At 31.4% G+C, this 12,598-nt stretch overlaps 2 protein-coding genes across 3 annotated transcripts; one reads left to right on the top strand and one right to left on the bottom strand.

Annotated features, from left to right (window-relative positions):
* The first annotated feature begins 370 nt into the window (after positions 1 to 370).
* On the top strand, positions 371 to 6,595 carry LOC124924030 (signal peptide peptidase-like 4). Its single transcript, XM_047464064.1, has 14 exons — positions 371 to 686; positions 1,393 to 1,551; positions 1,899 to 2,010; positions 2,254 to 2,373; positions 2,489 to 2,640; positions 2,762 to 2,944; positions 3,482 to 3,516; positions 3,710 to 3,872; positions 4,285 to 4,338; positions 4,942 to 5,034; positions 5,113 to 5,255; positions 5,621 to 5,691; positions 6,118 to 6,201; positions 6,294 to 6,595. The coding sequence occupies exons 1-14, from the start codon at positions 531 to 533 to the stop codon at positions 6,398 to 6,400; spliced, it is 1,632 nt and encodes a 543-aa protein (XP_047320020.1). The 5' UTR covers positions 371 to 530; the 3' UTR covers positions 6,401 to 6,595.
* Positions 6,596 to 6,877: 282 nt separating this feature from the next.
* Positions 6,878 to 8,539, bottom strand: LOC124924031 (ATG8-interacting protein 1). Of its 2 annotated transcripts, XM_047464065.1 has the most exons (4): positions 8,327 to 8,539; positions 7,856 to 7,920; positions 7,200 to 7,722; positions 6,878 to 7,109 (listed from the first exon to the last, which is right to left on the bottom strand). In XM_047464065.1, the coding sequence occupies exons 3-4, from the start codon at positions 7,698 to 7,700 to the stop codon at positions 7,020 to 7,022; spliced, it is 591 nt and encodes a 196-aa protein (XP_047320021.1). In that variant the 5' UTR covers positions 7,701 to 7,722; positions 7,856 to 7,920; positions 8,327 to 8,539; the 3' UTR covers positions 6,878 to 7,019. The 2 variants fall into 2 exon arrangements, with proteins under 2 accessions (XP_047320021.1, XP_047320022.1); XM_047464066.1 differs by lacking the exon at positions 8,327 to 8,539 and having other exon boundaries at positions 7,856 to 7,942.
* Between the last annotated feature and the right edge of the window lie 4,059 nt (positions 8,540 to 12,598).

The raw sequence follows: 12,598 nt of genomic DNA, 5'->3' as shown, positions 1-12,598 counted from the left end.
ATAATGTTGTGTTTGGTTAAAAAATAAATTAAGTAAAATTAGGATTATAATTTTATTCAATCATAGTTTGTAAAGAAAATAATCTCTAACAAATTATTTAAAACATCATCAACAAATATAAAATCAAAATAGAAACATTATATGATTTAAAATGATGGTTATAAATTTATAATATGAGTTAATTGAGATTATTTTTTTTGAATAGTTAACTGTACTATCCAATCTCATTAGATTCCCCAAGTACATACAGTCAAAAGAGAAAAAGAAAAAAAAAAGAAAAAAAAGAAAGAATTAGTACATTAGAGTATAATGCAATCCAAACAGACCCCAAGTACATTGTACGGTAACACAGATCATTCCCATCATCTTCATCTTGCTTTTTTTTTCTCTCTCTTCTTCTTCCTCCATAGTCCTGCTTCTAAGTGCAACTTCATGTTGACATAAACCACTATCATAGATAGATAAAAAGAGAATACTTGAGAAAAACCCTAATTGAGAAACAGAGAATAAACTCTTCAAGGGCCATATCCATGGAGTTGAAGGGAGCTACTTCAACCCTCTTCTTCTTCCTTCTCCTCCTATTACAAACTGTACTTTTCTTCCCTTTCCCTGCCTTTGCCGGAGATATAGTTCACCAAGATGACATCTCTCCTAAAAGACCCGGCTGTGAAAACAATTTCGTTCTGGTAAATCTCAATTAACCTCTGCCTCTCTTCAATTTATGTATCTATACAGTTAATTCATTATGCACGTAGGTTCCATGAACCATGGTCTATTATGTATCCTCTCAAAACCTGTATGTGAAAGTTTTGATCTTCAATTTACCTTTATTTGACTGAAACAATTATGGACTAAAATGGTCTTCTATTGATAAAGCTCTTGAATGATCTGAATTTTGGCTTGATCCAAGTTTCTCTATACTCTATACCTTCCTTGTTGTTATTTTTTGGTGTTGACTTTCATTTATTTTTTTGGTGTTTTGAGCAATAATTTCAAGTGCTCTAAAAAAATTGAAGATGCCCTAGCTTTCTTTTGCTTGCAGATGTTAAGAAAGAATGGGTTCTAAGTATAAAAAAGAATAGATTGGAGGAGTAGAAAATTGTTGTACTTGATCATTCATTCACTGAGGATAGGCTATTTCTATCAATATCTAGGAAGCATGACAAATTGAAACTAGAAAAGGGATTCTATGTGTAATGATTTGACGTTTTAGTATGTCCTGGTGGTTTTGCAAGGAATATTTCATGATGTCTGTTTATGATGTAGTAGACATATCTTAAGCTAACCCAACCCCTTGTTGCAGTCCATATTAATTTGACTGGGTTTTAAGATGAATAAATTATGGAAGTTATTTCTAAAAGCATGTTTGTCTCGTGTGCTTGCGTTTTATAGGTAAAAGTTCCAACATATGTCAACGGCGTAGAAGAGATTGAATTTGTGGGTGTTGGTGCTAGATTTGGTCCTACTCTGGAATCAAAGGAGAAGCGTGCCATCCACACTAGACTTGAAATTCCCGACCCTTCAGATTGCTGTAGTCAACCCAAAAATAAGGTTTTGCTTGTCTTTCTTGTTCTTATATAGTATTTTGATTTGCACCCACTACTTATAGATGGTTGTAGCAGTTACTAGTCATGCATTAATCCACTAGGGTAGCTCAAGTGGAAAGAGTCTTACCTAAGAGACCAAAGGTCTCACGTTCAATTCCCACTAAGAACTCCCCGATTGAGCTGGGGGGTCGTGGTACCTTCCTCCAGGGAGAATAAACTGGTTTTCAAACAAACAAAAAAATTAGTCATGTATCAAATAAAAAGAATTTTTTTCTCTTCATTTTCCAATGAAGATATATTATCTTTATATTACTATAAGTTGGTGATTTTGAGTCTCTTTCTATCTGTTAGCTTATAGGAAGGGTTATCTTGGTACATCGGGGTAACTGTAGTTTCACAGCCAAGGCAAATTTTGCAGAAGCTGCTGGTGCTTCAGCCATAATTATTATAAACAATCAGACAGGTAATTTCATATTTTATATAATTATCTTCGTCTTCTACAAAATTGCATTTTGCTAGTGTGTTTGTGAAGCTGTTATTTTAAATTTTGTAAACACGGAGTTATTAACAGAATGAGATTTGTGTCAATGTTGTTACCTTCTTTCTGAAGATATAAACTCATTTTCTATAGTTTTATGTGATTTATATTGATGAATGGTTCGTCCTTTTATTTATTTTCTCATCTTTAACCATTTTCTTTTGGCAGAGCTTTTCAAAATGGTCTGCGAAGTCAATGAGACTGATGTCACTATTGGCATACCTACTGTCATGCTTCCACAAGATGCTGGTGTAAAACTGGAGAACTACATTAAAAACAACTCCATTGGTGTGGCTTATCTTGAATAAGTTTATATAATTAACATTCCGTTATTGTGCTTCAGTTTTCATTAACAATATTTTCCCCATATAGTAACACCTTAGAAGAAATTTTGTATATTTAGTTTCTGTGCAGCTCTACTCTCCAAAGCGTCCTCCAGTTGACATAGCTGAAGTGTTCTTGTGGCTTATGGCGGTTGGTACTATAATATGTGCATCTTATTGGTCTGCATGGAGTGCTAAAGAAGCAGCTATTGAGCAGGATAAACTCCTAAAGGTTTATTTCATGCCTTTTCCTTTAAAGGGCTCTTTGTTAATAAGGGTTCTGGTCCTTCTGGAGTGCTGAAATATTTCCATATATTACTGATTTTTTCTCTTGATATATGGGACTTTTATAGGATGGATCTAATGAATATCTAGACATGGAGAAAACTGGTTCTGGTGGTGTAGTGGACATCAGCACAATGTCAGCCATTTTCTTTGTTGTGATTGCTTCATGTTTCTTGGTTATGCTGTATAAGTATATGTCCATTTGGTTCATCGATATTCTGGTGACTTTGTTTTGTATCGGTGGTATAGAGGTATGCCCATCTTCATGGATGAGATTCTATTTTTTGCATAATCAAATGTAGTTTAGATATATTGATCTTACGCGTAAGCTAGTTTCTTGATTGTTTATTGTAAGTAACCCGTGTTCCCTATTAGTTTCTAGTTTTGTTTTTTACATTTAATGAGAAATCTGCTATCTACACTCCAGATGCATGTCTAACAGTCTTGATCTTTTAAGGTAGTTAGTTGCTTAGCTGTAAATAACATGAATATTAACCAATAACTGTACACACTTTCTTACGTGTAGTCCACATGCATGTAGAAGATGAAGATACATAATAGTTCATGAAACAGGTGCAGATTTTCAATTCTGTCCCTGCCGATCACAGTTTATTCAATGAAGTCTGATGGAATGAGTGTCCTTATGTTAGCAATATGAAGTTGTATTAAAAAGCTTATATGCATAAAAGTTAAATCTAATAAATACAAATGAATTAGTTGCAAATGTATACTTATCCAAACTTTATAATCTTTCCTACACTAACTTCATTATCCTATTTTACTTTCAGGGTCTTCAAACTTGTCTGGTTGCTTTATTATCCAGGTACTCCATGTTCCTGTATTTTCTTAGTCATTTCCAAAGTCATATTTTTGTTTCATGTGGTCCATCTATTATTCGAGATATATTTTAGCCAAGACCTTACTCCCATCATGTTAGAAATTCACGGTTCTTATTTGATTTGTCGAGTGGGTGAGTTTATATTTTGACTAACAAAAAAAATTCACTTTATGTACAGTTTCCGATGGTTTGAACATGCTTCTGGATCATTTGTCAAAGTACCAGTCCTTGGATCTGTTTCATATCTTTTGCTAGCTGTATCTCCATTTTGCATTGCTTTTGCTGTGCTCTGGGCAGTGTGCCGCCACAAAGTGTTTGCTTGGATTGGGCAAGATATACTTGTAAGAATTAAGTCATGCATCTAATATTTGTAACTATTGGTGTTTCTTGATTAGGTTGAGTAAGGATGCTGATTATCTATTGGAGAAAAAAAAAAGTCTGTCTTCTGTCTATATTTTTCACTTAGCGAAAGAAATTGGATTCCCCAAGTGGTCATCTCCAATCAGAATATTCTTTAAATGTGATTAAGTTTCAATATCATGCCCTATTTATTATTTTCTGTTTATTGTAACATAGATTTGGTTAGTAGCATGTTAATTTTACTTATTAGGATCATAGGCTGATTGCTCCTTTGTTTCCTCACAGAATCTCTTTGTCTATATATGTTTTTAAAACCATCGATGTTCTATTACTTATTCCTAAGAAATATATAGTTTAATATGAATTGCTAATTTTTATGTTTTATGCGTACAGGGGATTGCTCTGATTGTCACAGTTCTCCAGATTGTACGTGTTCCAAATCTAAAGGTGATTTCTCATACTAGCATTTCTTTTGCAATATTCTTTGATAATGAAGAGGTCTAGTAGTAAAAAAAGCATCTAAGGCTTTTATAGATCAGTGGCCTTGTCTGATATAAAAGTTGATTAGTTTGATATTTGGATGAAATGACCAAAATATCTTTATTTAATATTTTTAAATGTTATAAAAAAATAATGTAAAGGGTATTGTGTTTGATGATTTGAATGAAATGATTGAAGAAGTGATTGTTGATTGGCTAATTGATTATTTGTAAATAATCCCAAATAACCATCAAGCTCTATATGTTTACCTCTGCACATGGGTTCATATGAACCATCATAATTCTCTATGTTCATTTCCAACCACAAATCACAAAATTTATGTTTTTTCCTACTTCACTAAAAAAAGCCTCTCATATGATGCAATAAAAAGAGTTTAGTGCAGAATGATCTTTGGCAGTTTTGTTCATCTCTTAAAGTCAATTCCTGAAAAGACTATTAAAGTGAATTTTTTCACTGAGATTTTTATTTTTCATCTTAAATATGTTTATTCCACTTTGTAGCTATGAGCTGAACTTTGTTGTTTAATGTTCCCTTTATTCATGCGATTAGGTTGGAACAGTTCTCCTAAGTTGTGCCTTCATGTATGATATTTTCTGGGTATTTGTCTCCAAGTTGTGGTTCAAGGAGAGTGTCATGATAGTGGTTTGTACTTTTACCCTATCCTTTGCTAAGTTTTTTGTTGCTTTTTAAGGATGTCAATTGAGATTTTTCTATCGTTAGGTTGCTCGTGGTGACAAGAGTGGGGAAGATGGTATTCCGATGTTGCTTAAAATTCCTAGAATGTTTGACCCTTGGGGTGGCTATAGCATCATTGGATTTGGAGACATTTTATTACCTGGATTGCTCATAGCATTTTCACTCAGGTTATTCTTACCTCTGTCAGCCCTCTAACCTTGAAACTCTCATCCAAATATCTTTTAAATGAATGACCAATAGCTATTTTGTAGCCTTCTTGCATGAGAAACAGTTATGACTCAATTTTAGCAAATTATATGCTCTCTAATTCTCTTTAGGGTTCTTATGGCGAATCACCATCTAAAATTTGGTGTTAATTCTCTTCAGTGCCAAGAACATTTTAGATATTTTTTAGAAAGTCCATTATATTATCCAATTCTCACTACTTGGTGTGTGTGTGTGTGTGTTTGTATAAACCATTTTCAAGAGAAGCTTTTTGTGACATAGCAGAGATTCAGTGACCTATTTAACCTGAAACTGAAAATTTATGTAGGTTTGACTGGTTATCAAAGAAGAATCTCAGAGCTGGATATTTCTTATGGACAATGATTGCATATGGATTAGGTATATTTGTCAAGATCTCTATCATCATACTCACAAATTCACAATCTTGTTGGAAAATCGTCAAACATGAAATTGAAAGTGATTTTTCTTCCTTTGGTTATGATCCAGATTATAGTGTAGTTTTGGTTACTTCATTTGGTATACTCGTTCAGCTTATTTGTACTTTCATAATCAAGATCTTACTGCAAAATTACCAATTATTTTCTTCTTTTCTAGGTGCTGATTAAATTATTTTTTAGATTATAACAAATGTGATTTTTCAGATACCGTCCAAAATGCAATTTCCCTTCTATATATGCTTGGTTTGGGAGGTTGTTTAAAAAATTAGAGAAGGGTGTACAAATTTTATATGCTTTTATGTGGAATTAACAACATTTAGGGCAAACAGTTTCCTTACATGAACAATGTATATATCTGTACTACCAGGTCTCCTAATTACATATATAGCTCTCAATATGATGGATGGACACGGCCAGCCAGCTTTGCTCTACATCGTTCCCTTCACGTTGGGTAAGTCTTGGATGATCGTGCTAACTTCCTCCAGATAATAAACTGAGACCTTCGTGATCGTAATTCATGGGTGGTGGTTGTCGTCTATGCAGGCACTTTGTTGACATTGGGAAGAAAACGAGGAGATCTCATGATCCTGTGGACTAGAGGAGAACCGGAGAGGCCTTGCCCACACCATCAACTTGAAACCTCTCAATAAAGATCATTCCTAACCACGGATGAGAATACTACTACTAGGCTGATGTAACTCTTAGAAGATGTTCTCATTATATACTTATATAGGTAGTTATATAACCTCTGTAAATTTGTGTCCAACAGAGTCAAAATATGCTTCTTTTTCTTTTTAAAAAGATTTTTTTCATAAAAACAACGCTAAACACAAAGATTACATCGACTATATCTAGAGTTGTTATTTGTTAATCTGAAAAAAATACTGAATTCCAATCCAGAATGCTCCACCAAGTCAAGATGCTAGTAAAATAGCAACAAGAAAATTGAAAGTTTTGTTTAGTAATATAACATGTATTTTAAAAGATTCGTTTAAAACATCATTAGGAACACTATGAATAAAGTGAGATCAATATTTTGCCTCCACCCATTATGATTGTAATATGACATTTTCTTTTAGTAAAAATCAAATTTAGATCTCAGCTACACTCTTATGATTGTAATGAAGTATGCTAAGAACAAACTTTAACTTGAAACATTGCATATGATCAAAGTAAGTATCACAACCAATTACTACAATCTATATTAACAAATGCAATAGTTAGTTCCACCCTTTAAATTACTAGCAATATTGCTGTCCCTTCATCATCTTAATGATCAGCTAAAGAACCAGATCGATTTCCACCCGCGATTACATATTTCAATCGAGACATAGGGCGGACCAGCATCCTTCCCATTTTCTGTCATGCAGTAGAAAATGAGCCAAATCTAAGGAAATGATGGGTTTGCATTATAGTTTGGTTAAATAGTTTACACAGTTTCGGACGTACCTCATCTAAAAGGAACCGCCACTTATGTTGCAAAACCTGCCACCTTTCCTTCTGCCATTGCTGTCCAATAATGACAATACCCATAACAGCTGCCGCAACAAAAATGGACCAAAATGCATTTGTGTCTTTAGCATGTGTATATATTGAAACAGCTCGTCTCTTCCACCAAGCATTACAGGGAAGTTCAGGAGCATCATTTTGCTTATCATCCTTCAAATGTTCCTGATTAGTTGATTCATCTATGACATCTCCTTCCATCATATCAGATAATGTATCCATTTGTATAGTCTCTGGTTCTATGGGTAAATTCTCGTGCTGACTTGGTGGGAAAACAAAATGACCAGACATAAAAAGAGCTCGCAACGTATTATCAGCTTGATCTTCATCTGTATCACATTCAACTTGTTCTATACTAGGAGCAGCAGCAGCCGATGTTGTAGGTGAAACAACTTCCCATTCTACTCCACGGAGTGCGTTCGATTCCACCTCATTATTTGCCATTTATCGAGGCTTGAAGAGCGCTCTATATATAAGACCCCATAGAAAACAAAGAGAGTGCCATTTAAGATCTCAAAATGGTTTAGTACATATAACAATCTGAGAAAAGATACAATTCAGTCATGCAAGAAAGCACAAGATTTCCCTATAAAACATACCACTTGAAGCTTTCCATCTCTCTTTTCCACAATCTGGTGTTTAAATTCAAGATTCTTTCGTCCAGCTGACCAAGGTAAGAAGGGGGCTAAGTCAAAAAGGTATCAGCTAAAGAGGAAAGCAAGCCATCATCTAAAGCATAAGAAACAACACTGGTAAGGTATTAAAGGAACGACATTTATTTCATAATCTGGAGGACCATCCTCAGGTTTCAACTGACATATGAATTGAATAAACGATATCACAATCAAGACTCTGCTTTTGGCCATAAAAGTCAGCATAAGATTTAGCTAAAACTGCAGCAGCCGAAGGAGAGATTAAGATCTACCATATCATTTAAAAAACGATCTGAAGGGAAAAGGGGAAATTTTCAATATCATATGTTTATTTTCTACAAATCATCTATAAGCATCTACCAGACAAGAAAATTATACAACAGATACAAGAACCAAAAGCAAAGATTGGGTAATAACCAAATCAATGGATCCGGAAAGAAATCAGTAAAATCCCTCCTGTAGAAGCAATTGAAACCTGTCTCTAATGATCTGAATTTCACGAGAGAATAAATATGATTGAGTGCTAAGCGAAGGTTAACACGACGACGACGGCGGAAACGGTAACGGCAACGGCGACGGCGACGGCGGAGCGGCGGCGAGGAGTGGGATGGGGTGAAGGATCGGGGTAGACTTAGATGGGATGGATGATTAAGAAAGAAAGCTGTTTTCTTTTCTTTCGAAATCAGCAGCCATACCCATTAACTTTTCATTATTGTACAATATTTACCCTTAATTATTTTTTATTACATTTCTTATTCTAGACTTTGTAAAATTGCTCATTTTGTAAGTTTTTTTACCCTTAGTTTTCTTATTAGCATTCTTATGCAAAACTGTATACATTAATTTACATTGTTTACTATACACTTTTAATATTTATTATTCATACAATATAGTTTATAGTTTATTAAATAAGAATATGATAAAGAGATAATTAAATGTTTTATTAACCTAATAGACTAGTAAGCACAGATTTATTAAATATATATATTTTCTTAATAGAGAAAATCATTTTGTAGTCTTTTATCTTTATAAATACTGGACTTAGAATTAAAAAAAATACTCAAATCACATTTTGTAGTATTTTTCTTACATGATATGCACTTTCTATCTCATTCATCAATGATTACATTAATAAACCATTTTTTAACTTAATTAGTTAGTTAATTGTATTTGATTGAATTAAATTGCGATCATGACTTATGCCTCTAATATATATAAGAAATATTTGTAACATGAATCTAAATAAGAATTAAATCTTAATCTAATTAGAAATAAAACCTTTCAAAACTTATTTATTGTATAAAACAATTATTAAGAATTTTATTATATTTACTCTAATAATAATTTATGAGTAATAATATATACAACACCCTTATACATATAAACATCTACCTCATTTGGAAACATCTACCTCATTTGGAAAGAAAGAGAAAATATATCTTAAAAAAAATATAAGAGAGAGAAAAATATTTTCTCTTTCTTTCCAAATGAGGTAAGTGTGCTAGATAAGGATAAGGGTGTTGTATATATCATTACTCATAACTTATATGAGTTAAATAGAATTTTTAAAAATAATCTTTGAATTATTTAAAAATTGTTTATAGGTAATGATTTTAAGGAGATTATTTTTTATGTAAGAAAATTAAAAGATATTAATATATAATAATAATAAAAAAAAATATTTTTTAAATAAAATAAAATATATTTTAATATTTTAATGAATGAATGAAATAAACGTGACTTAAAAATTAAAAAATAAAATAATTTTTATTATAAAATAAACCAATTCTATGTTTAATATTCATAAATGAAAATGAAATAAATTTGGACACATTTTTAAAATGGTAAATAAGAATGGAGATTTATTGTCAGAAGGTAATGGTAATGGGTGACGTAGATATCAGCGACTTCAAACTTCAAAGTCATAATTTTCTTGAATTAACTTTTCAAGTCAAAATTTGACATTGAAGTCACAATTACAAATTATTTGGGTTTGAAAAAATTAAAATTTTATTTAAACATTAATTTAATTGTGTCATTTTCAATACGATAAATATAATATAGAATGTCAAAATAAGATTTAAAATATTAAGAGATATTCAAATGATACATAAATAGTATTTGTTCATAATATTGGGTTACAAAATATTTAATATAAGAAAATTAAAAAGTGAGCAATAATACAATGGCATTAATACAATTGTGGGTTTGGATCAATTTTTTGGTGTTCTCAGAAATTGTGGGCCCTAATTTGTACTACTATTGTTAATGTTATTATTTATGAAGACTCAAAATCAGATTATGTATTTAGGGACCCAGTATTTATCATAGACATATTTTTAAATTAAATTATTTTAAAGATAATTAATAAAATAAATACAAACTAATATAATAACAATTTCAAATAATTTTTTTTTTTGTTAAACAAATCGTCCTTAAATTTTCTGAAAGGGTCACTAATAGTTCTCCTGTAAATTTTTTCCGTTACACATAACGGTTTTGACTAAAAGCCCTCCAACAATTATGATAGTTTATTTTTGGCCCTTCTAACTATTTTCATAGTTGATTTTTAACCCTTGAATTATTTTCCCCCAAAATTATCAATATATTCAATTTTGACTATTTTTTATTTTGTTTTATGACCTGAAAATAATTTGTTCTATTGTAATCTATCAATATTTTATTTTGACAATTATAATAGAGTTTTAAACAATTGCAAATTCTTATTTTATTTTATTTTTGTTTTATACAATAAGATAAAAATTGTGAATGTGATTAAACAATTGCAACATCAATATCAGATAAATAATATTCATTAAAAAGTACTAAAAACATTTATAATCATCTTTTACATACTGTAGTTAAAAATACAAAAAATTACAGTTAAAAGCATAAAAAATAATAACATTACAATTAAGAAGACAAAACATTGCAGTTAAAAAGACAAAAACTCTGCTCTATTAGTTTATAATATTCATATACTAAGCCCTAAAATATTGATTTTCCCATCATCATCTGCTTTATCCTCTGCTTTTGGCTAGTCATTACAGTTAAAAAAAAAAAGACTATAGTTAAAAAGACAAAAGATCTACCATATAATGTAAATACATCCAATAATCAAACAAATCTACTTACATATTGGGTCTCTGCCTTTTTAATGCTCATAATTCCTCCTTTTACATCTTACAAGTTTTAGCATTGTGGCCTGAGTTTCCACACTTCTTACAGTGGATGACCACATACCTCCTCAACTTTTTTCCATAGTCTTTTCTCTCGTCTGGTTCTTTTCTTCTTTCTTTCTTTCTTTCTTGGGTCTACCTGGATGAACCACACAAACGGGAGGATCCAACTGCAATCCTAATGGTGAAGTTGACCATATATCTTTATCGTTGATTGGGTATAAGACGTGTTGGTAAATAGTGATGAATAATTCATTTCTGTAACACTTGTCAACACATTCATGCACTTTTAGTCCATGTTGCTTTAAAGCAACTATAGAATGACAGCATGGTAATCCGGATAGTTCCCACAATCCACAACTGCATATTTTTTTTCCTAACATCAACAACAAACTGATGTCCATTAGGCCCCCTAACGTGGTAGCCGTCCACTCCATTATAAATTGACCTAGACATGCTATCTTTTCTTCTATATATTCTTTCCATTAAAAATTCTCTAATACCTTCCATTAAAGAAATGATCGGTTTAATACATAAGAAATGTATTATTTTTTTTCCTCTAGTCTCTTTTCCTTAATAAAGATAAATATATAACAAAAATTAGGTACAAATGAGATAACTATGGCTAATACATGGAGCAATATATTTAAAAATAATATATCTTAAGGAAGAAAACTAAGAACTAGCTATACAACAACAAATACTTACCGTATACTCGATTGGAACTAAAATCGTAATTTCTAGGTCTAATCATCCAAGCCATTGCTCTGTTACAATGAACTTTATCTTCTGTCTCTCTTTATCCCTCTAGAAGACCCTTCTCTCGCACCGATCGCAATTTAGGGCTTCTCTACTTCTCTAGCAGATCCTTCTCTCTAAAAATCTATGGAAAAGAAGAAAGAAGATATTAGGTAAGTAGGTTGTCGTAGAGAAAATGTAGAGTCAAGAATGATGGTTGAAAATGAAAGTCGTTAGGATAATTAAAAATGAGGGTTTTAATTAGAGATGTTATGCTGTAACGGAAAAATTGACAGAAAGGTCTTTAGTGGCCTTTTTCTGATAGTTTAAAGGCCATTGGTGACCTTTCAGAAAGTTTAAGGGATAATTTATTTTAAAAAATTATTTAAATACTAAAAGTAAACGATGAAAATAATTTGAGGGTCAGCTAATTTACGCTTTAAAATCATTGTGTTTTTAGTAAAGAGATATAAGAATATGACATTAATGCCTAGATAATTATGTTCTCTATCCAATAAACTTTGATTTAAAAAGTCTTATTAAACTATAACTAAAAATAAAGGTACTCTTTGGAGTTTGAATAGAATAAAATCAATTCAATTATAAAACAATTATAACTTTATAACCGAGTGACTGTTTTATGCAGAGGTTCTATTAGGCTTAAACTCTTTTTTTTTTTTTTAATTATTTATCAAAACATTATATATCTCAGTTTTCTTAAAATAAACTAATTTTGACTACATCATTCAATAATATATTTAGAATTTGAATG

Source organism: Impatiens glandulifera, chromosome 2 (genome assembly GCF_907164915.1).
Source record: "Impatiens glandulifera chromosome 2, dImpGla2.1, whole genome shotgun sequence".
In the NCBI taxonomy this organism is placed as follows: Eukaryota; Viridiplantae; Streptophyta; class Magnoliopsida; order Ericales; family Balsaminaceae; genus Impatiens; species Impatiens glandulifera.
Note: the sequence above shows the minus strand (reverse complement) of the source record. Positions and strands in the feature narration are given on the sequence as shown.